The sequence below is a fragment of the Xyrauchen texanus genome, chromosome 13, assembly GCF_025860055.1.
Source record: "Xyrauchen texanus isolate HMW12.3.18 chromosome 13, RBS_HiC_50CHRs, whole genome shotgun sequence".
Classification (NCBI taxonomy): Eukaryota; Metazoa; Chordata; class Actinopteri; order Cypriniformes; family Catostomidae; genus Xyrauchen; species Xyrauchen texanus.
In genome coordinates this window covers 25001525-25024102 of record NC_068288.1, presented here as the reverse complement: position 1 = coordinate 25024102, position 22578 = coordinate 25001525, and the positions used below count along the sequence as shown (strand labels likewise).

General features: G+C 41.6%; 1 protein-coding gene across 2 annotated transcripts in view; it reads left to right on the top strand.

Annotated features, from left to right (window-relative positions):
• The window catches only part of LOC127654087 (cAMP-specific 3',5'-cyclic phosphodiesterase 4B-like), a 188225-nt gene that overhangs the window by 24834 nt on the left and 140813 nt on the right, over window positions 1–22578 (top strand). Inside the window, exon 2 of one of the 2 annotated variants that reach the window (XM_052141072.1) lies at window positions 1912–2150. In XM_052141072.1, the coding sequence (XP_051997032.1) occupies window positions 1912–2150 (239 nt within the window). Of the gene's footprint in view, window positions 1–1911; window positions 2151–14432; window positions 14850–22578 lie in introns of those variants that run through there. The other variant, XM_052141073.1, reaches the window with a different exon arrangement.

Sequence of the window (22578 nt, the reverse complement as noted above, 5' to 3'; positions counted from 1 at the left end):
TTAAAGTTGTCTCTGCATAGTGTTTTAAAAAAAAAATAATAATAAATATTTGTACTGTATCTCTCAAACTTAAAAATTCAAGTTATTATTTTAATACTATATTTAGTATTTCTTCATATTCTTAATACATATTCTATAGTATTTCTTCCATTTCTGCATTCTTCGTCTGTGGTTGTTCTAAATTATGTAACATGCTGTAGCATGAAGCTCTGCTTAGTTCCTTAAGTTTGTGTTGTGGTCACTGAGAGATGATGCAACTCCTCTTCTCTCAACAGTTTGTTTTCTCATGCTGTAGTGATGATATAGGTTGCATGTGAGTTCTGCCCCTCTTCAGCCTGTGTGTTATTTTAACATTTCTTCACTTAGTAGACACTTTTATCAAAAGTACTTTACAAATTAGGAATATTTAAACAAAGGCAGAAGCACTGGGTACTCTAACAGACAGAAAGTGACACAATACAAAGTTCTAGAATTCCTTATTGTAAAGGGATTAAGGGAAAGTAGGAGGCGAGTACCGGCATGACAATATAAATAATAGTTTAACCCTCTGGGGTCTGAGGGTGTTTTGGGCCCTGGTGAAGTTTTGACATGCCTTGACATTTGTGCTTTTTTTCAGTTGCTTAGAAACATATTCATGGCTAAAGTCTTATAACACTGTATTCAGCACAAACTGGGCTACAATAATATGTGAGCAACATGTGTGTACATGTTTGTATTTCTGACACACAATTTTAAGTCATTGAAATAAGGCCATATAACACATACTAAACTTTTGTCCACAAGACTTTTGAGAACTGGATCTTGTATCCTAGAGTTTTTTAATGAAGAAATAAACCAAAAGACACAACACACACACACACACACACACACACACACCAGGTGCGTGTGGCAGTGTACAGCAGGCGATTGTTTAAAACTGCAAGACAGAGTGCAGTTAAATGGAACACAATGCAGCATCTTCAAAACTGAACTTCAACTTTGCAATGCTTATGGCATCTCCTGTTATTTGAAAATATACTGTTCAGACAGTCACAAAAATACTGGTGCACACTTACTTACTACGGTAACCTGAAGGAAGAACAGATAGATGCGCGTTGTGCTCATTCTTTCAGAATTGGGCAGCGAATCTTCACATAATAACAAAATATGATGCATTATATTTTGATTATGCAATCTTTTGTACATTTTCTAACATACTATTTTATAACTGTCACGATCCCCTGTTGTCTGCCCTGTGTTTATCCCTTGTCATCTGTTCTGGACAACACTTCCCATAATTCCCTGCCCTCATCACTGCCTATGCACTTCATTGTTCTCACCTGTGTGTGATTATCCCTGTGTATTTAAGCCCTGTTGTTTGTTCAGTCTTTGTCGGTCGTTAAGTGTAAATGTGCAAATGTAAATGTTTAAATGCTATATTAAAGTCTTGTAGATTCTGGTATGTGTTCCTGCCTGAGCCCGTCGTGGATGTTTTCTCTTGTGTATATCTTTTGTTTCCCCTCGTGGATGTTTTGTTTGTTCCAGTCTTGTTTGTCTTTGTTATTTTCAATAAACCGCATCTAGATCCCACTCCTCGTCTGCCCTCGTCTGCCTTCGTAACAATAACAGCCTATAATAATAAATAGACGATACACTGGAACAACAAGATGCAATGCAGCAACCATGTTATTATATCTACAGTTATGAACATGTAATTGCCCCTTGAGTACTCGTCGAATACTCGAGTAGATAAAATTACCAAAATGCCTATCCCCAGTAATTGGACATGTTCACACAAAATATATTAATTATGCATGCACTTGTACAATCTGTACTTTTTCAGTACAACATAAACATGAATATTACTGAGTGCTCCTTTAATTAATTCCCTTCATTGCCATCCTTTCTCTCTTATTGTCTCTCTTGCTTCAGGACAGTAAAGAGCCTCAGGACTGCAGGCTAAGTGAATCTTTCACATCCTCAGGTTGCACGCTAGGAGTTGACCTGTTCCGCAGGCGTCGCCGTTTCTCCGGTAACCTGCAATTGCCTCCTTTGTCATGGAGGCAGGCAGAGAGGTCACGTAGTCCTGATGAAGAGATAATGGCAAGACCAACTACCCTGCCCTTTATCACACCCCCTCGCATTGACATCACTCCTGTGGACTCTGAGTGGTGAGTACCATTCAGCTTTTACCATTGCCCTGAATTTAATTGATTTGGCATGTGAAAGACACTTTAATGGTTGTGTTTTTGGCATTGTATGAGGATTAATACATACTGTATCTTCTATTAGAATTCTTTCCTTTTTCCATAGTAAAAATAATAAGTAATACTTAAACAGGTGTTTTATTTTGTTAGTAATATTTTAATATTTATTCATATTGCGTTACTTTACATTTAAAGTGTCTGCATCATGGCAAATAACTCTATGGATAGACACACAACAATGTACGTAGAATGCATATTGTGGAGAGCTGGGCTTTTTAATCATTTGTATTCTTCTCAAAAGTCTTGCTAAAGATAAAGAATAAGAATTGTTAACTTATGTACTTGCATGTCAAAGTGCTCAACTATGTTGCTGCCTAGAGGAGAGTTGAATCTAACACGGCAACAGCTGGTTTATAATTTATTAGTTTGTCTGACAGAAATATGTGATTTAACATTTGTTTTTAATAGATAAATTCAGTTATAGGCTAAATTGAGTTTTTGTTGCATTTGCCTGGTCCTTTAAAAGCGACCAACAACAAAGTCAAAACAATTAACATTCTTTGTATTCTTTATCTTAAGACCACACTATTTTACAGTTTGTTGTATTTATTAGTGAATTTTTACCATTTGATTATGTTGATTGAGCTGGTATCTGTTCATGTTTGCCAGTGGAGGGCAGCATTGAATGTATAATATTTCTTTACACTTATTCCCTGTTTTTTCTTCAGTGTAACATGTATGCTTTAATAAACCCCAAGAGCATTCATCAATCTGCCCGCAGCAACACCAGACCCATATTTGTCATAGAATATATCAATGCAGGCCCCTTGAACTCTGTTAACACACATTTGCGGCTATTTTTAGCCTTCACGCATTGGGCAATATTTGAGCGCTACTAATGAACAACATCTCAGATGTAGATGCTCAAAAGTTCGGTTAACTTATAATATGCATTTAGAATGGTATCGTAGGTGTATTTTTATTTTTTTTACCAGAATTTGAATAAGACGCTAATTAAACTACTGTGAACTTGCCTACAAACAGACACACTTACAGGAATTACTGTTCAGAATGTCAAAATAAAAGCGTCAGGGTTTATAAGTTAAAGGTGCACAATTGAGATATATTACTATATATTACTATTATAATATATCATTATTTGTTTACAAATTATAATAATATTTAAGTTGAATTGTTTCCAAAAAATAACTGTGTGAATGAATAGTGAGCTGATATCTTACAACTAAATAAAAAAATTTAAAAAAAATCTGAATCCTTTAAAGTCCATTTGCAAGTTGAAAAACAATTGCAAAAAAAAATAAATAAATACAATTTCTACTGATTACTTTTTTAAATTTTGCTACTACATTATCTAGTATACTAGTTATACTATTGTATACAATAAAGTTTTTCTTAATAAGCTATACATTTATATTGAAATAATGTGTAGTTAGAGGTTTGTGTGTACACCCAATTAGTTCCACACTGGTATTGGATCTGGATCTGGATCTGGATCTGGATCGGCCGATACTGAGATTTCCAATGTCGGAATTGGATTGAAGGGAAAAAGTGTTATCCGTGCATCCCTAAAAACTTGTCAATTTTACGTGTGTGCTGTGTGATAGCTTTGTGTTGAAACAGACCGAAATGAAAGTTGTTGTTCATGGAAAATGTTTCCCTAAACTGCAGCTTTAAAGGTGCATTCAGTAGTTTTTCTCCATTAAAAAAGTTTAACTCCAAATCAAATGAATTGTATTTTTAAAACATAGGTATAAAATCATGACCACTAACATGAGATGCGGACTCTAGTCATATCAGTAACCTTATAAAAGCTGCTTTATTCTTAACGGAGAGCATCCCCTCATGAGCGCTGCCATGTTGAGATCTCATGACCAACCGAATACTACTCAATTAATCTCAGTAACAGCCCCATTATTGGACACTTTCATCTCTGGGATTAAATTTATCATGGCTAACTGTGAGTAGTTAAATTCTACAATGGCATCTGTAACTGAAAATTATTGATTTTGAATGATGCAGCATCCACGCCAAGTGTCACTGTAATTCCAAAATGACATAAACAAAAAAGTTACTTAGTGAACCTTTAAAATGTCATTCATTCTTCATTCCATATAATTAAATTGACATGCAAGAATCAATGGCTTTTTGAAATAATTTTTCATTCTTTCTGCATTTCACCACATTTAAAAAAATTGTATTGTAATTTTTTAGGGGTGATGCGACAGGGATGTATGGAAAGACAATAAGTGAAGTTTCAGTGAGTGTTTGGTCAGTGAGATGCTGATTGCTGGGCGATATTGGCAAAAATATTGTCATGATTTTTTATTCATATCATTCGATATCAATATTTATTACGATATACATTTCATGCCATTAATGAGGAAGGAAATGCATTCCACATGTTTGTTAGACCTCCAGAATTAATTAAACATAACTTACAGTATTTTCACAAGTAAACTCCACAGGGTAAACTACCTTTTGAGTTAAGGTCAAGAAGTATACTCAGTATGATCTCTAAATCATAGTCACAATCTAAATCTAAATCATTAAATCAAGATTAAATTGGTGAAATGTAATCGTCTTAAGCAGACTTTTGACTCCACTGGAAAACTTTTTACGCTCAACACTACAGCTCAGTAAGTGTCAGCAATGCACCATAAGATGGATTGCCAAACGCCAATAAACTTCACAAGAAAAATAAATACATTCTTGCCTGTGACATGCTATGGATCATGTAAAACATTTAACTAGATAGTACATAAATACATGGCAATGGTTTTGTTGGAGTTGTTGTTGTGTTCAGTTGATAGTTGTATTGCATTATAATGGGCCAGTTGCCATGTAAAGTCCTGGGCCGATTTCTCTTCCCAGTCCAGCCCTGGTTGTGTGCATAACTTACACATAACATAACTGCTTGGGTTTTTATCAACACGCACCTTAACTAATCATGTAGATATAGAACATTGAACAAAATATCAAAAATTACTCACAATTTTATCATCAATATAGAGGATTATTTTTTTCAATATATAGATATAATTTTATCGCCCAGCCCTACTGAATATGACAAAATTATAGTCCGCTCTCTTCACAAAGCCATCATATTTTATTCAGAAGACTTGGAAAAAAGTCTTATGGATAACTTTTTTGGAGCTTGAGAACAGTAATCACTATTAACTGTTGTTGTTTCGAACTGTTGTTGTATTCTCCTTTTATTTTCCATGAAAAATAGAACAGCATATGGGCACGAGCTACACAATTATTCTAATTCCTTTTTCACTTTTACACAGAGTACAGTAGGTGTGCACAGTTGCACATTAACTGTGCATACAAACACAATCACACATGTAAAGAGAGACACACAAACATTTGCATACATTAATTTTGTACCCTGCTAGCTCACACTCCTGCCTTTCTGCTCTTGTTAGAGGTGTCTGATATGTGTGTCAGGAGAATTAGGAGACAAGGCTTGGAGAAATTGCTATTCCTGGAACACAATTATTTTCCTGCTGACGTGACTCCGTTGCAGATTGATTTGGGTGCTCCCAGGTGGATTGTGGAAAAGCTTTATGGGCCAGGCATAAGCAATGATACTGGAGGACTGCCACAACAGGGCACGAAGCTGTCTGCCAAACCAATTCATCAGTGACTTTACCCACTTTTGTCTTGACAGAGTCTTTAGTGTGTGGAAATGTTTTTTATTGGCCTGTTTTGTGTGCGTGTAAAAAATATAGCTAATGGATGTGGATTGAGAGAATTTATCATCCATAAATATTTAGAAACCAACCATGAAACTGTATTTTGCATTAAATTTATTCATATATTTATGTGCCTACATATATTAATATATTTTGGCCCTGTTGTCACCACATGGAGTTGGTGTTCTAGATGAACCTCTGATGGCAAAAAATTTTGTGATGTGCAGGATGAGACAGATGTTTTCTTTAGTTGAGTTTATTTGAATCGTTCACATCACTTACAGTATAAAATGTCAACAGTGCTGGTCCTGGGCTCTTCGGGGCTCCCTGCCAGTGTGTCCATAACCCCCAAAACTATGCCCCCGCCCCTTAAGCCTGTCTCACAGAGCAGTTTTGTAGTAAACAAAAAACACACAGTGAGTTCATTCTAAGCAACATTAGTATTTATTACTTTTTACACTGACAATAAGCCAAAGGTATATAAGGTGCCACTTTTCAACAAATAAAAGGAACATAAGACCAGTATGCATGGTCAGTTGGCAGGGGACTTGCTGGCTTTACATTTCTTGGGTCTGCACTTGTCCCTTCTTTAGCTAACGGTGTCTCGCTGGTGCTGTTGTTCTTACTGATGAACTTGAGAATTGTCCCAGAAGGCAGATAAAAAAATACAAAATTCTAATACTTCATTTCAAATGGCCTAATACCATAACAGGGCAAAGTAATGTTATCAGCCAAGTTTACAGACTAATAATGTTTTTGCAAACATGTGGCTTGACAACCTATGTGACGTATTGGCCACATTTTACCTGAGTCTTTTCCCCCTGAAAAAATAGGAACGGAAAAGAATGCCTTCCCGGATGCGTTTTTTAGCGTTTAGATAGCCCCAGTGTTATGCTCTATGACGAGAAATATATAGAGAGATAAGGCCGCGGCTGGCCTTCGACACAATCGACACAACGTCGAGTGAGTGACAGAAGGGGAATGTCCCCCTAGCCATGACACTAGACCTACCACTGTAAACGGCCGAACCTTACTCACGGCCGAACCTTACTCTTGTCTCCTCTGTGCAAAAACCTGACTGACTGACGCACGTCCACTTCCATTTATACCCGTATGTCCGGGGACGGGACATGCAAATTCTGTCTGCTAATTTCTCATTGGCCTTTTATCAAGTTCAGAGGTACGCAAGGCTCTCAAGAAGACCCCTGGTGTCACTACAATCGACACAATGTCTTGTTTCCTCTATCAAATCAAATCAAATTAAATCACTTTATTGTCACACTACCATGTACACAAGTGCAACAGTAGGTGAAAGTCTTGTGTGCAGTTCCGAGCAACATAGCAGTCATGACAGTGAAGAGACATATACCAATTACAGTAAACAACATACTTACACAAAACAATTTACAAATAAAATGTACACATACTTACACAACACAATAATTATATACAATTTACAGTAAACAATACACACAATATAGAATACACATACAATAAAAATTTAAAATAAAGAGTATATATAAAATATATATACAGTAGTTTTATTGAGGAGAATATATTTGACAGTCCAGTGTGAGATATAAGATTAATAAAGTGCAGTGCTGATTATTGATCATGAGAGATCAAATGTTCAAAAGTCTGATTGCTTGGGGGAAGAAGCTGTCATGTAGTTGGCTGGTGCGGGTCCTGATGCTGCGATACCGCCTGCCTAATGGTAGCAGTGAGAGCAGCCCATGACTCGGGTGGCTGGAGTCTCTGATGATCCGCCGAGCTTTTTTCACACACCACCTGTTATATATGTCCTGGAGGGAGGGAAGCACACCTCCGATGATGTGTCTGGCAGTTCACACCACACTTTGCAGGGCTTTGTGGTTGTGGGCGTTGCTATTGCCGTACCAGGCGGTGATGCAGCCAGTCAGGATGCTCTCTACAGTACTGGTGTAGAACCGTGTGAGGATGCAGTGGTTCATTCCAAACTTCTTCAGCCGTCTCAGGAAGAAGAGGCGCTGGTGAGCCTTCTTCACAACGGCCTCAGTGTGGACGGACCATGTGAGTTCCTCAGTGATGTGGACACCGAGGAACTTGAAACTGCTGACTCTCTCCACCGGTGCTCCATTAATGGTGATGGGGCTGTGTTCTCTGTCTTTCTTCCTGAAGTCCATTACAAGCTCCTTGGTTTTACTGACGTTGAGGGAGAGGTTGTGCTCCTGACACCAGCGTGTCAGAGTGTGCACCTCCTCTCTGTAGGCTGTTTCATCATTGTCAGTGATCAGACCTACCACCGTCATATCGTCAGCAAACTTAATGATGGCATTTGAGCTATGTGTTGACACACAGTCATGTGTGTACAGGGAATACAGGAGTGGGCTGAGAACACAGCCCTGTGGGGCTCCAGTGTTGAGGGTCAGTGATGAGGAGATGTTGCTGCCCATTCTAACCACCTGGCATCTGCCTGACAGGAAGTCCAGGATCCAGCTGCACAGCGAGCTGTTTAAGCCCAGACAGGAGGACAGCCCGGAGGACAGCTTCTCATCAAGCTTGGAGGGAGAGAGCAGTGTGTATTGTAGATGCAATGGCATCCTCAGTGGAGCGGTTGTTGCGGTAGGCAAACTGCAATGGGTCCAAAGTCGTGGGCAGCACAGAGCAGATGTGATCTCTGATTAGCCTCTCAAAGCATTTGCTGATGATGGGGGTCAGAGCAACAGGGCGACAGTCATTTAAGTAAGTGATTTTGGCTTGCTTCGGTACAGGCACAATGGTTGACGTTTTGAAGCATATGGAGACTACAGACAGGGAGAGGGACAGGTTGAAAATGTCCATAAAAACACCAGCCAGTTGGTTCGCGCACGCTCTGATGACGCGGCCCGGAATGCTGTCTGGACCCGCAGCTTTACGGATGTTCACCCGCCGGAAGGATCGGGTTACATCCGCAACAGAGACGGAGAGTGAACCATCATCTGTAGCATCAGCCATGAGTGCTCTCTCCGTGATTGCGGTGTTATTGTCCTCGAAACGAGCATAAAATGTATTAAGCTCATCCGGGAGAGAGGCAGCGGTGTTCAAGGCAGAGTTTTTATTCCCTTTGTAGTCCATGATGATGTTAATTCCCTGCCACATACTTCTAGAGTCGGGGGTGTTGAACTGTCCTTCAATTTTGTGCCTGTAATAGCATTGGGCTGCACTGATAACTGGCTTGTTTATGCTCCTCCGCCTTCTCTGAATTAAAAGCGGAGGTCCGCGCATTAAGTGCCGTGCGAACATCGCCGTTAACATTTGTATTTCATGCCGACTGTAAAGCCTTTTTGATGTATTGTAGTTTTAAATGAAAAACCTGTACATCTGCTTAAGCTACTGTATGTAATTAAAATAATTTCCTATTTATATTGTGTGATTATACATCTGACAAATATGGGGTTTTTCTTTCCCTAGGAGCTTAGGTCAATAATATGCTTATTTTGTTCAATTTATACTTTTTTGTGTCCGTATGCCAGGCTGCTTCAGGTCCAAATGTGAGTACTCTAACCCACATCATGGGTGCCGGAAAAAAATATGTGCTGCTTACACGCTGCTTATGCTTGCAGTGTGAAACAGGCCTTACACCTTACAGTTTCCCCCTATAGCATTATCTCATGATATGTTAGTTAACTGTCAATCAGTAGAACAAGAGCCCCACAGTTTCCCCTCTGTGGGAGCAAGACATTGCAACAAGATTTTGAGGGGAACGTAATACAACAGAGCAGAGAATCTTAGTCAATGAAACAGTTAAGAAACAGTGGATTCGTTGACATTCGTCGCAGGTGATCCGATCAGACGGGTTATATGCAGGTGTAAACAGGGTCCAATTAATTTTGTATTCCTATCAATCAAGCCACATTCAAACGTGGCCAGAAATACTTGCGACCACATTGTATTTGTAGTGTAAATGCTAATGTGACCTGTTGCCTTCTTGGTATGGCTTTAAAAGAAAATACAATTTGAGAAGGGGAAAGCCCATAGACATAAAGCCCATGCACAGGACTTCATAAAACATCTTTGGTATGCCTGACATAAACATGCAGCTCTAATGTGCAGTTACAAAATTAAAGAACCCCCCTTTGACAAAATCCAACAGCAGGTGGTCACAGGAGACATCGTTGAGATGCATGCTAATGGCAGGTGTTAATAGCAATCTGTCCTGGCAGATCACTTGTGATTGGATAACCTGAGACAGATGATAATACCAGTTGTAAATCCATAAAAATGTTGTCCATAGCATGTGAATTTAAATCTGTAGTTCATCCAAAAATTTTCATCCAAAAAAGTTATCTTTACTCACCCTCATTTTGTTCCAATCCTGTAAGGACATGCTAGGTAGAATGTTAGCCTCAGTCACCATTACTTTTCTCTCATACTTTTTCGCTACAATGAAAGTGAATGGTGACTGAGGCTGTTCCACAAAAGAAAGTCAAACATGAGGGGGAATAAATTATGATAGAATTTTCACTTTTGTGTGAACTATCTTTCAAGCAACAATACTGTTTCAAATCAATACAGTAAACCAACTAAAAGTTCAGTAGCCCTCAAACAGCATGATAGTGACACTATCCACACTGATACTGAGACCCATATTGGTTGTAATCTCAGTGTCTTTGTAATTACCATCTCTCTCCTTGCTCACACCAGATATTCACTATGGTAAACTAGCAATGTTGTTAAATTTCTTCAAAATAGTTAACTTAATAAGTAAGCATGAACAAAAAATGAACACTACTTTTACAGCACTTAATAACCTTGGTTCCCTATCTGTCACTCACTTGACGTTGTGTCGATGTAGTGACACTTGGGGTCACACTTGAGAGTCCGAGACACCTCTGATCTTTGATAAAATGCCAGTGGGAATTGGTGAGTGGTATTTCCAAGTCCCTCCCCCAGACATATGGGTATAAAGGGGGACATGCATACCGCTCATTCAGATTTTCTCTTCGTAGCCGAACGGTCGATGGTTCAAGCTGAGACTAGCGATTTCCATCCCTCACCTCTGCTGGATCCTAACGCCACATTATAGCAGATTTCTCCCCTCTCTGCACAGGTGCACTGCAGAGATCGCCCCTGGGTGCTTCAGCAGATCTCAGGGTATATTCTAAAAGAGTGTTTTCCCTCACAAAAAGAGTATATTCTAAAAGAGCGGCACACATAGGAACGTCTTTTTCAAGACGTGTCTTTTTAAAGATGCCTTTCCAATTGTGCGTTATTCCTGGTTGCGGTCGACACCTCTCGCCTTCTGATGGCCACAGTCGCTGTCTTTCGTGCCTGGGCGCTGCCCACACTGGGTCATGTCCTTATTGCTAGGGCATGACCATGGCAACGTTGTAGTCTCTGCTCGCTTTCGTAAGAAAGAAGAAGGAGGCATTCAGACAGAAGACCTACTGAAACTATTTCAGAGGCTCCAGGGTCATATGGCATCCTCTTCGGTGGCCACACCACTCGGGTTGATGCATATGAGACCACTTCAGCACTGGCTCCGGGCTCGAGTCCCGAGATGGGTATGGTGCAGCGGGACACATCACGTGGTCATCACGCTGATCTGTCTCTGTCTTTTCAGCCCTTGGAACGACCTCCTATTTTTACGGGCAGGGGTTCCCCTAGAACAGGTCTCCAGGCGTGTCGCGGTTACAACCGATGCCTCCAAGATGGGCTGGGGCTCTGTATGTAACAGGCACGTGGCCGCCGGCCCCTGGAGGGGCACACGGCTACGTTGGCACATCAACTGCCTAGAGTTCAGTCTTTACGCATCTATTTGGATTGCACACATAGCTTTAGGATCTCTGAGCAGCTCTTTGTCTGCTTTGGTTGACAGCGGAAAGGAAGTGATGTCTCCAAACAGAGGATCGCCCACTGGATCATCGACGACATTGCTGATTTCTACCAGGCTCAGCACGTGCCACACCCAACACCTTTGAGAGATTCTACAATCTGCGGGTTGAGCCAGTCTCGTCCAGTGTCTTAGCAGGTACTAACTTGTAAGTCTGGGTCGATCGGCCAGATATATCACTTGCGCCTAGCACCTTTCACCTCCCTTAACATGAAGTAGTGCGATGTTGATTCCCAGTAGTGTTCACAATGTGTTCCCTGGTTGATTTCCTCCTAGCTCTGTGGCAGATGAGTTTGCATAGAAACTCACTGCCAGCCCACTACTTGTGCTAACTAAGCACCATACTGGGATAGGTGCTGAGCATGCGCTGGTTCCCCATAGGCAACCCCTTGCGATGAATATTCAGCTGAAAAACCTTTCCCTGTTGGCAAACTGCGCCTTCCTTGTGCTGAGGCCCCTCTGCACCAGTCTCCATGCTCGTAGAGCTTCCTCCCCCATTGGGCAGGACCTACCATGGGACTTCTCCACATGACATACTTCCTACTGGACTCAGCAAGTCCATGTGACGTATTTCCACTTAATATCCCACCCCCCCTCTCTTTGGGCGGAGTATGGTCTCCGCAGTGTCTTCCCCTTGGGAGTGACACCCCCCCTCTCTTTTCTGGGGGCAAAAGGAAAAACAAGAGAAAAAACAGGCACGACTAGGACAAGCCTGTCCCTATCCTTTGGGTAGTTGACTCGTCACCAAAAGGGCTGTTCGACACTCTTAATAACGTCAGGGGAGGTTACGTGCGTCGTGGTGCGATGACTATGCAGCACACAGTTGTCTGCCCATCTCGCACCAGCGATCCACGTAACCCAGTTCAGCTAATTTTGGCATTTTTGTAGGGGACCCCTAGTGTCACTACATCGACACAACATCGAGTGATTGACAGATAGGAAACGTCCTGGTTACTTCCGTAACCTTGGCTCCCTGATGGAGGGAATGAGACTTTGTGTCCCTCCTGCCACAACACTGAACTACCCGCTGAAATGGCCAAGACCATATTCTCGGCTCCTCAGCACAAAACCTGAATGAGCGGTATGCACATCCCCCTCCTTTATACCCATATGTCCGGGGGAGGGGCATGCAAATACTACTCGCCGATTCCCATTGGCCTTTTACAGTATCAAAGATCAGAGGTGCCTCGGGCTCGCAAGAGTGACCCCTAGTGTCACTACATCGACGCAACGTCTTGTTCCCTCCATCAGGGAATAGAGGTTACAGAAGTAACCAGGACGTTAATAATTTAACTTTAATTAATGCATTATGAACTAACATGAACCAACAATGAAAAATTGCATTACTGTAAATTAACATTAACCAAGAGTAATAAATGTAGTTAAAAGATTGTTAATTGTTAGTTCAAGATACTTAATGCATTAACTAATGTTAACATGTAACTTAGTGTAACAAGTACATATGTGCAATATTAAGAATTGTTTTTTAAAAACCCACATTGATCGTCCCCTATTCAGAAAACATGTGCCCCTCGCAGTGACTACTTTATGGTGCTTATGGCCCTGCTTCTAACTGATCGACTAAACACTGTAGGTATTATAAATGAATTTATTATGAGATAAAAATAAAGATATAAAAATAAAACATCCAATAGCGTGGCCTTGGTAAATGCTCAATACATATTAAGGACCTTCATATTACAGCATTTTTTCATGTCATTATTATAATTTTTTTAATTAAACTGAAGGATTTGCTATTTAAATAATTTTCCCTGTCAATTCATGGACATTATTTTTATTTCAAACCAGCTGCTGTACAGCTCTTTTGCATCTAACCCTTCATTTACCTCAGAGCTATATTTATTTTTCCTGGACACAGCTAATCCTTGGCTTAAATTGCTTTTTGATTTTTTTCTTTCTTTCATGAGTGTCTTGAACGTCACTGAACAGTGAAATGGCAGAAGCCCTAATCAAAATTCAGCCAGAGACACCCATCAAACAAACCAACCACCACTGGCCAATCAGCTTCAAGCAGGTGTCATAGCTTTCCATCATCACTATGCACATTTTCTCGTGGCTCTTTTCTAAATCAAGGCTCTCAAAGCTTTTTTTGTTTATTTTCAATGAAGAAACCACCTGAGGCTGCAGATTTAGGTGCACTCTGTCAATTCCTTCCTTTGGGTTTCCTTTCCGTCTCTGCTGAGTCTTTGAGAGCATCATGGGAAGGTCCGCCTGGTAGTTCCTGAAGAGAGGAGCTGCTGACGGTAGAGAAGACCTGCACTTGCCTACTGTTAAATAATTTAAGATGGAGTTTCCTAAAGCTGAATGAAGTCAGAGAGAGTCTGGGGAGCAGCTGGAGCAGAGTGAGAGGACTGAATGTGAGACAGACAACTAAATAAATGAAAGTATGAGTCAGATGAAGAAGAGTGGACATCAAAGATCCTAACAGGAGTCAGCTATGTCTGTGTAAGGGAGAGAAAAAGAAAGAGGGAACGCTTCTTTGCTTAAAAGGAGAAAGACTGAGAGAGGTGTGGTTACAAAGAGAGAGAGAGAGAGAGAGAGAGAGGTTTTTTCTTACTCTCACAGGAAGATGTGACTGCACTGACAGAACAAGCTCTCAGTGTGTCAGTGGAACTGAACGAGAGAGGATTATTCTACTGCATTGCCGAAAGCCTAAGCTGACAGAGAGAGAGAGAGAGAGAGAGAGAGAGAGAGAGAATAGAACAGTTCAAGCGTGCAGATATTCCTGTCTGACTCACCAAACATCAGCCTGCATGGCATAACCTCAATCTGACTGAGAGCATAGGAGGGAATAGTTACTAGTTGTGTGAGTCAGAGAGGACGAAATAGGGCCGTTTGGACCAGCAGCATCATCATGTCATCCAATGAGCTGAGTGCTCCTGAATTGGACCCTTGCATTCGCACCTTCAAGGAACACATGCATTTGGAACTGGAGCCACCGAGACTAGGTACTGGCAACAAGCTCATGACCTCCCCCAAAATATCTCCTCGTAGCTCCCCGCGCCTCTTCCGCAAGCTCATGGTCAACAAGGGCAGCCGCCACAGACGGCGATTCACTGTTGCGCACACCTGGTAAGCGCGTCTGAAAGATGATGGGCAAAAAGAGAGGTGGAACACAGTTAGGAGGTTTAAATGGGGAGGGATTCAGTAATATGTTGTTTTTATGCCTTTGGCTGTGAAGACTGAGGAGATTTTCTTTTTTTTATGAATGATGTTGACTTAATTAGGGTAAATGTTATTATGGGCCAGTAGGGTGTGAAGTAACTACAGGTGTGATATTGTAAAATTATGACAACATTTTGTGATTTGTGTACTGTAAGCAAAAGAAGGTGGAACAACAGGTAAATTATGATGCTCTCTTTGGACTCTCTAAGTGGAGAATTGTCGCAATCTCTTTTCAGGAAAGAGTTAAAGGGATAGTTCCTCCAAAAAAAAAATAATTATGTTGTCATTTACTAATTCACCTTCATGTCATTCAAACCCGTCTGACTTTATATCTTCCGTGGAATACAAGAGAATTTTTGAAGACATTATTATTTTTTCTTTCCCCATTACAGTGAAAATGACTGAGGGTGTCAGTCCTAACATTCTGCCTAACATCTATTTTTCCCTCATGTAAGAAAGAAAGTTAGATGGGTTTTGAACACATGAGGATGAGTAAATAATTACAGAATTTTTATTTTTGGATAGACGATTCCTCAAAGCAAAATCCCACTAAATTTGGACCCCTAAACAATTCCGTTTATTAATTTTTTTCTCTCTCTTTTTTAGCGTGCAACTATCTTTTTAAAAATTGTCTACTTAAAAATTACAATAAATAGCATGTTGATTTATTCAGACTTAATTAGCAAAATGTGCAAATGAATTTAATATAAAATTATATTATTGACCATACATACAAATAGTCAAATTAAAGACTTTTTTTTGACCCTTTACACTAAAACTAATATAAACTATTATATAGATAGGATACTTGAGGCAATTTATATAGGTAGTAAATTGTAAGATGTGAATCTTATAGACAGATATCACTGCTGTCAGTGTCAACATTTTCAAACCCAAATCATTTCAAAGAATGCGTTTGTGTGTGTAATTGGAATAATGTCATATTTGACATGTTTTTATCGCATTAAACTAGATGTTTTGAATTTGATGTTGTTGTAATTGGGAGATTAGCATAATCTGCTATGATTTTTGAAATATCTAAAACACATTGACTCATGGTCGTTACGCATGTTGTGACGAGCTGATGCTCTTGCCTGTTTCTCGTCAAAGAGTGGCTGCTCTGAAAACATCAGCAACAGCGCCAAAGGAGGGTTTTGCGTCACTAAAAATAATGACATAGTTGGAGTCATATTGCTCATTTACTGTAACAATATGAAAGCTTTGTTCATGTGAGATGTTTCCTGCATATTGAAGCGATTGGATCAGAGCTGGGAGGATGTGGGGAGGATATGATGTGACATGGAAGGTTATTTATCTTTTGGTAAATAGAACATTTCTCACCCTGTCTAGACTTTAGTGACAGTTGTATTGTACAACAAAGAAGCTCTAAGCTGTTATTTATGACTGATCATATTTGTCCCACAGTAAAGTAGTGACATTGTATGAAATAGAATGCAAAGATAATTGGTTTGTGTATGCATAAATTGTGCATGTGATGTATATGGTGGAGGCAGGCTTTGTGGTTGCCTTATATCCTGGAATATCAAGCAGTATGATGTCTTGTTCTTAGAATTCAGCCTTGTATGCTTGTTATGGCCACACCTGTGCGTCTATAGTGGAGTGAGCTTCTACTGTCAGCGATTCTGTGTCAGAAACCAGGTGTCTTCTTCTGTTTAGTTAGCTGGGTCTGTTTAATGTTTAATGTGTCAGGTACAATACACAGTGTAACCTGATTGCACTGACAAACATGCACGGCCACCAGCACATATGCATTACTCACCCAGACAACCATTAGAGGCAGACGGAAGAGAGTTTAATAGAGGGAGTTTAATGGGGCAAACTGCAGTAAGAGCTGTCTTTATTTGGGGATTTGTGTGATTATAGTGGCAGAGACTTTTAACATCTGCCACGAATGGTGTCAGTGGAAGAATGAATATTTGATATCATTCATTCATTCATACATTCATTCATAAATTAGATCTTTTACATATCTCGACTGTTTTCTCATGACAGTAAGGAGATTAAATGGAGAGAATTTTCTTTTATAAATCTCCCGCTTCACAGATTTTTCTCTTGAGAAAAAGACCCCAGTAAACTCACATGTATCTCCTCTAGTTTCAGAAGTGATCTCAGCAATGTCGCCAACTATGCTCAGATTTCATACCAACATCAAATGAACAAACATTTTTAATGGAATTCTTCCAAGACCAAATTATCAGAGCTTTTGCTATTCACATTTATTTTGAAGCACTACACTCTTACTGTATGTCAACTATTGTCTCATGTGTGTCTGTTTTTATATCTGAGACAAAGCTGATAATTCAGTGAAACACAACTAAATTCCCCATTAAGTCTCCTGAGCTACAAAAAGGCAACATCTGAGCAAATAATTTTTCATTTGGGCTGAAACATCAAAGCAATATTTCTAATGGTACACTACAGCCTTGAGTTATGGGTGTAATCTTCTATACCTGACATAATATGACAGCTCTAAAGCTGAACGTAGAGCATCTAAACACAACTTGAACATCCTCAGATGATCAGATCACAACTTTTGCAACTCATTCAAAGATATCGCACATGTGCATTTTGTATTGTGAGGAGAGGGATGTGTCACATAATGCTATAGCTCTGTGTGTTCTGGTCCTTGCAGTGTTAGGTAACACATGCTGAGAATGGAGGGAGGGGCAGGGCTGTCTTGAGAGAGTAAGGTGGTGCATGAACATGGAGGTGGAGAAAAGACGAGTGCAGTGGCATGAAAAAGCTCTGAGGAGAATCTCATCCCTTCATATTAAGTGACGCTGAAGGAGAGAATGGAGGGGTAAACTCTGATGGCTACTGGTAGGCATTGGTGCTTTTGAGAATGTATTTCTCAGCTTTTGCATCTTTATTTGATGTAGTTATACTGTAGTTATATATAGTGTATAATTATATCGGAAGATGTTGCAAGTCAGACTTGAAATGCAGCTTCTGCATGAGCACCACAGTGAAATATGCACTGACTGCTGTGCCACAGCTCCGACACAAATTAATTTTTTTCAATGTATGGGAAAAATTCAACCAGTCCTTACCAGCGGCAGTGACAAGCAACAGGATATTTTGTCTACGGGTTTGTTTCAGTTTACATAACCAAAGGATTGGTCCAAATTCCGCTCAACATAACTGTATATTACACATCAAATATGTTCTGATTGGCTGATTGTGCAGCATTTGTGCTTTTAGTTTGAACAGACTTATCACTTGTCTTTAAAACTTATATCAAATTTGGTTAGGTCACAGTGTTAGAACATTCTGAATATAAAGCAAGCTGGTTACTTGTCTCTAGAGTCTGAAATTAAATAAAAATATTTAGTATTAAATGATTAGTTCACTCAAAAAATGTAAATTCTGCATCATTTACTCACTCTTTTTTATCTTAAACCTGTATGACTTTCTTTCTAATGGCGAAGACAAAAGGAGATGTTTTAATGAAGATCCCAGTGCATCTTTTCAAAATGCCTGTGGATAGTGCCTCACTTTAAAGCTTAAAAAAGGACTCAACATTTCCATAAAAGTAGTCCATGTAGTCCAGAATTGTCAGTTTTGGGTGAAATATTCCTTTAATAAATTAGTATTTTAAAGTACAGGACCGTACAAGGCAGATATGACTAAATGTGTAACTGCAACATTCCTGACTATTTCCCTCAGCTGTATCTAAAAAGAGAAAAATCAACATTGTCCCCTTTTTTCATACTAATCTGCTTTCTTTTTCGTCTAATGAGATATTCTTTCATTCTGCTTCCCCAGGGCCTAATATGTAGTGCTGTTCTTTCTCTCTGTGGGAGACATTATACTACATTAGCATACATAAACATCTAAAAAAAAAAATATATATATATATATATATTTTCTTCCCGTGTTCACATACCCTCGACGTCATTATATTCGACTGTCGTGGGTGCTGAGGCATGGAGGTATTCAGTGATGCCGCCGGTCGAAGAGACGCTTATGGCTATCTCTCGCCGGGCTCGGCATCGTCACTTAAGAAGCCCTCTCTCCCCTCAAAGCCTTGTAGGACAACCTCCACTTTAGTGGGAAGGGCTTATCAAGCAGCAGGTCAGGCTGGTGCTGCTCTGCACACTATGCTGCTCTGCACACTATGCTGTTCCTCCCAGTTGGGTGTTTTCGCTGTTCCTGCATTTTATTCAGGACTCGAAACACTCAACAACCCCTCAACAGGAAGTGTTAAAATATAATACCCATCTCAGGCGTCAGGATTTAATTCACTCGCCGCTTTTCCGTGTTTCAGCGGCATGTTCTCACTACCGTGAACCGGATTTCTTTTTATGTAAAAAATATATAACTCAATCTCCTGGTTAAAGGGGCCATGGTATGTGTTCCCCTTCCAGAGAGAGAGTTAGGTTATTACACTAAATACTTCCCGTTTCCCATGGAGGGTGAGGGGTGGTGTCTGGCTTAGATCTTAAAGCTTGAACTACCCGTGGGTGTTCAAGTCCAAGATGATGCCCGTCAAGAGGGTCGTGTCTCAAGCCCTACAACTCGTTTGGCTGGTCACCATCGATCTTATGATGCACTTCTATACTTCATTTAGAAGTTCTGCCACAACATGGAAAGTTCCTGAGGTTCACTTCCGGGGGCAAAGTCTTCCAGGGTCAGGTTCTTTCTCTCAGCCTAGCCCTTTTTACCCGCACATTCACAATGCATGATGTAGCTGGCTCCTTGCGACTCGGGGCATCTGCATTCTGAATTATGTAGACCACTGGCTGATCCTAGCGCAGTTCCAGGAACTGGCAGTTCAGCACAGGGACATCGTCTCAGCTCATCTGTTTCTCTGGGGTTGAGGCTCAACGCCAAGAAAAGCGCCTCTCTCCCACTCAGAACACTGTCTATCGGGCATCAGTATGGAATTCAATCTCAATGCGGGCACAACTGTCTCCCGCTAGTATTGAGTCCATTTAGATCACCCTGAGCAAAGTCAGGCTAGGTCAAGGTTGCACTGTTATCAGTATCAGTGATTTCCAGGTCTCAGGGCGAAGGCGTCCACAGTGATCCCTCTGGACCTTCTGCTCATGAGACCGTTCTTGTTGTGGCCAAAAGCCAGGGGATTTCTTCCAAGGGCCAAAACCCCTAGGCTAAATAGGGTTACGCGCCTCAGGCTTCGTTCCCTTTCTATGTGGTTCAGACCCGGTTCTCTGCCTTGGGTCCCACTCTAGGTGCGTCTTGTTGTCGCAGGCTGCTAATCGACAGACGCCTCCCTGATGGGCGGGTAGCGGCCTTAAGTGGTCAGTCCAGCTTAAGGGGATAGGAGGGTCGTCAGCTCGGTTGTCACAGTCACTGTCTCGGGTTGATGGCTGTATTTCTGGCCCTGAAATACCTCCTCCTGAGGCTGCCATGTCTTGGTGCGGGTGGACAATGCAGCGGTAGCCTCTTACATAAATAATCAAGGAGACCCACGTTCTTGTCAGCTGTATTTCTGACACGTTGGGTTCTCCTTAGGGCCCAGGGCAAGCTCCTGTCACTCAGGTCAGTTATATCCCTGGATGCCCGTGATATGGGAGCAGATTTACGGTCCAGACAGAAAATACCAACGGGGAGTTAAGAACTCCACCCTAAGGTAGTAGTTGCCCAGAGTTCAGCCAGCAAGGGTTTTTGCCTCTTACTGATAGCACCGGCTGGCCGAACAGGGCTTGGTTCTCGGAGCTAATCTCTTCCCTCGACGGCTCGCCTTTGGCGGTGCCGAACAGGAAGGATCTTCTGTCTCAGGCACAGGGCAATATTTCATCCCTGCCCCAAATTGTGGAACCTTTCATGTTTGGCCCCTAAGGGTACCAACTGAGGGACACAGGGCTCTCTCCTGAGGTTATCGAGACCTTTTTAAATGCCAGGCTTTTTCCACTTGGAATAAGTTTGGGTGAGATCTTAGGGCAGAAGAGGACCTCTTCGCCTCTATGAATAGCGCAATGTCTCCTCTACTTCTCCCTGAAATCACCCAGCCCCCTTGGATCTGGACGTTAAAACACATACATGACCCAGAATGCATCTGTATGCGTTTCTTTCCCCGGTTTCTCTGCTCCCGGGAGTCTTGGCAATGTTCACCAGCAAGGGTCTTGCCTCCTATTAATGGCTAGCGCTGGCTAAACAGGATATGGTTCTCGGAGTTAATATCTCTCCTCGACGGCTCGCCTTGGGCGATTCGAACAGGTAGGACCTTCTTTCTCAGGCTCAGGGGCATATTCATCCCCGGCCCGAATTGTGAAACCTTTCATGCTTGGCCCCTGTAGGGTACCAACTGAGGTTCACAGGGCTTTCTCCTGAAGTTATCGAGACCATTGCAAGCTCTAGGGCTCCCTCCCTTGGAACTGATCTGGGTAGATTTTACAGGGCAGAAGAGGACCTCTTCGCCCCTGTTGATAGCGCAATGTCTCCTCTACTTCTCCCCGAGTCACCCAGTCCCCCCCCCCCTCGGGGGTGCTGATCGTGGTGGCGCATACATGGCACAAATGTGCCTGCATGCGTTTCCTTCTAATAAGTTCAAATTACAGAACCAGCTAACTGCCAGTTTGCTTCAGTTCTGGATTTTCTGTGGAAAGAACTGTCAGCGGGCACTTGCCTCGCCACTGCCGGGTTCTATGTGGCTTTCACTTCGGTTTGCCACGCCTTGGTGGGCGGGGTGCCTTCTAAGAGGCATCCTTGCTAGAACCTCTTCATAGGGTAAGACCCCCCTTTTAAAACCTCTAGAGTCAGCGTTTGGTAGACTTCTGACTCTCAAGATGGTTTTTCATATGGCAATTACGTCTCTAAGGAGACTTGGGTACCTACAGGCTATGTCTCTTTTGCCGGCCTGTTTTGAGTTGCCCCAGGTAGGACCAAGAGCATTCTTTGCACCCTCACCCTGACTACCTGCCCAAGGTGCCTTTCTCGACCCTTGGCCAGTCATTCTCTAAGCCTTCTGCTCCCTGCCGTTTGTAATGCTGGAGCAGCTAAAGACTACTCAGACTTTGTCCAGTCTGTGCCCTTCAGAATTATGTCCACCGCATTTGCTAGTGGCGTAAAGTCAGGGCAGCAGTTCTTCACTTTGAAGCCGTGACCGGGTTGTCACTTTGGGTAAGGGACCTTACTGCCCGGGCCTCACGAGGCGCGTTCAAGCTTCGCCAGTAGGTTTTAGGGCGCACTCTTCCAGAGGGCTCTCCTCCTCTAAAGCCTTGGCTAGAGGTCTCCCTCTGCAGCTAGTTTGTGGTGCGGCAGGTTGGTCCTCTCACGCACATTCATTAAACTTTTATAGTTTGGATGTTCTTGCCACTCTTGGCTCTTACGCCCTTGAGTTGACACCGAACAAGTTTGTGGTGCGGCAGGTTGGCACTCTCCGCACACACTAATCACATTTTATGGTTTAGATGCTTTGCTACTCCGGACTCTTATGTCCTTGAGTCGACATCTCAGCCCATGCCTAAACAAGTTTGTGATGCGGCAGGCTGGTCCTCTCCGCTCACATTCATCAGTTTTATGACAAGTTTGTGTTGCGATAGGGTTCTCTTCGCACACATTCATCGAACTTTATGGGTTAGATGCTTTGCTACTCTGGGCTCTTATGCCCTTGAGTCGACTTCTCAGCTCATGCCTGAACAAGTTTGTGATG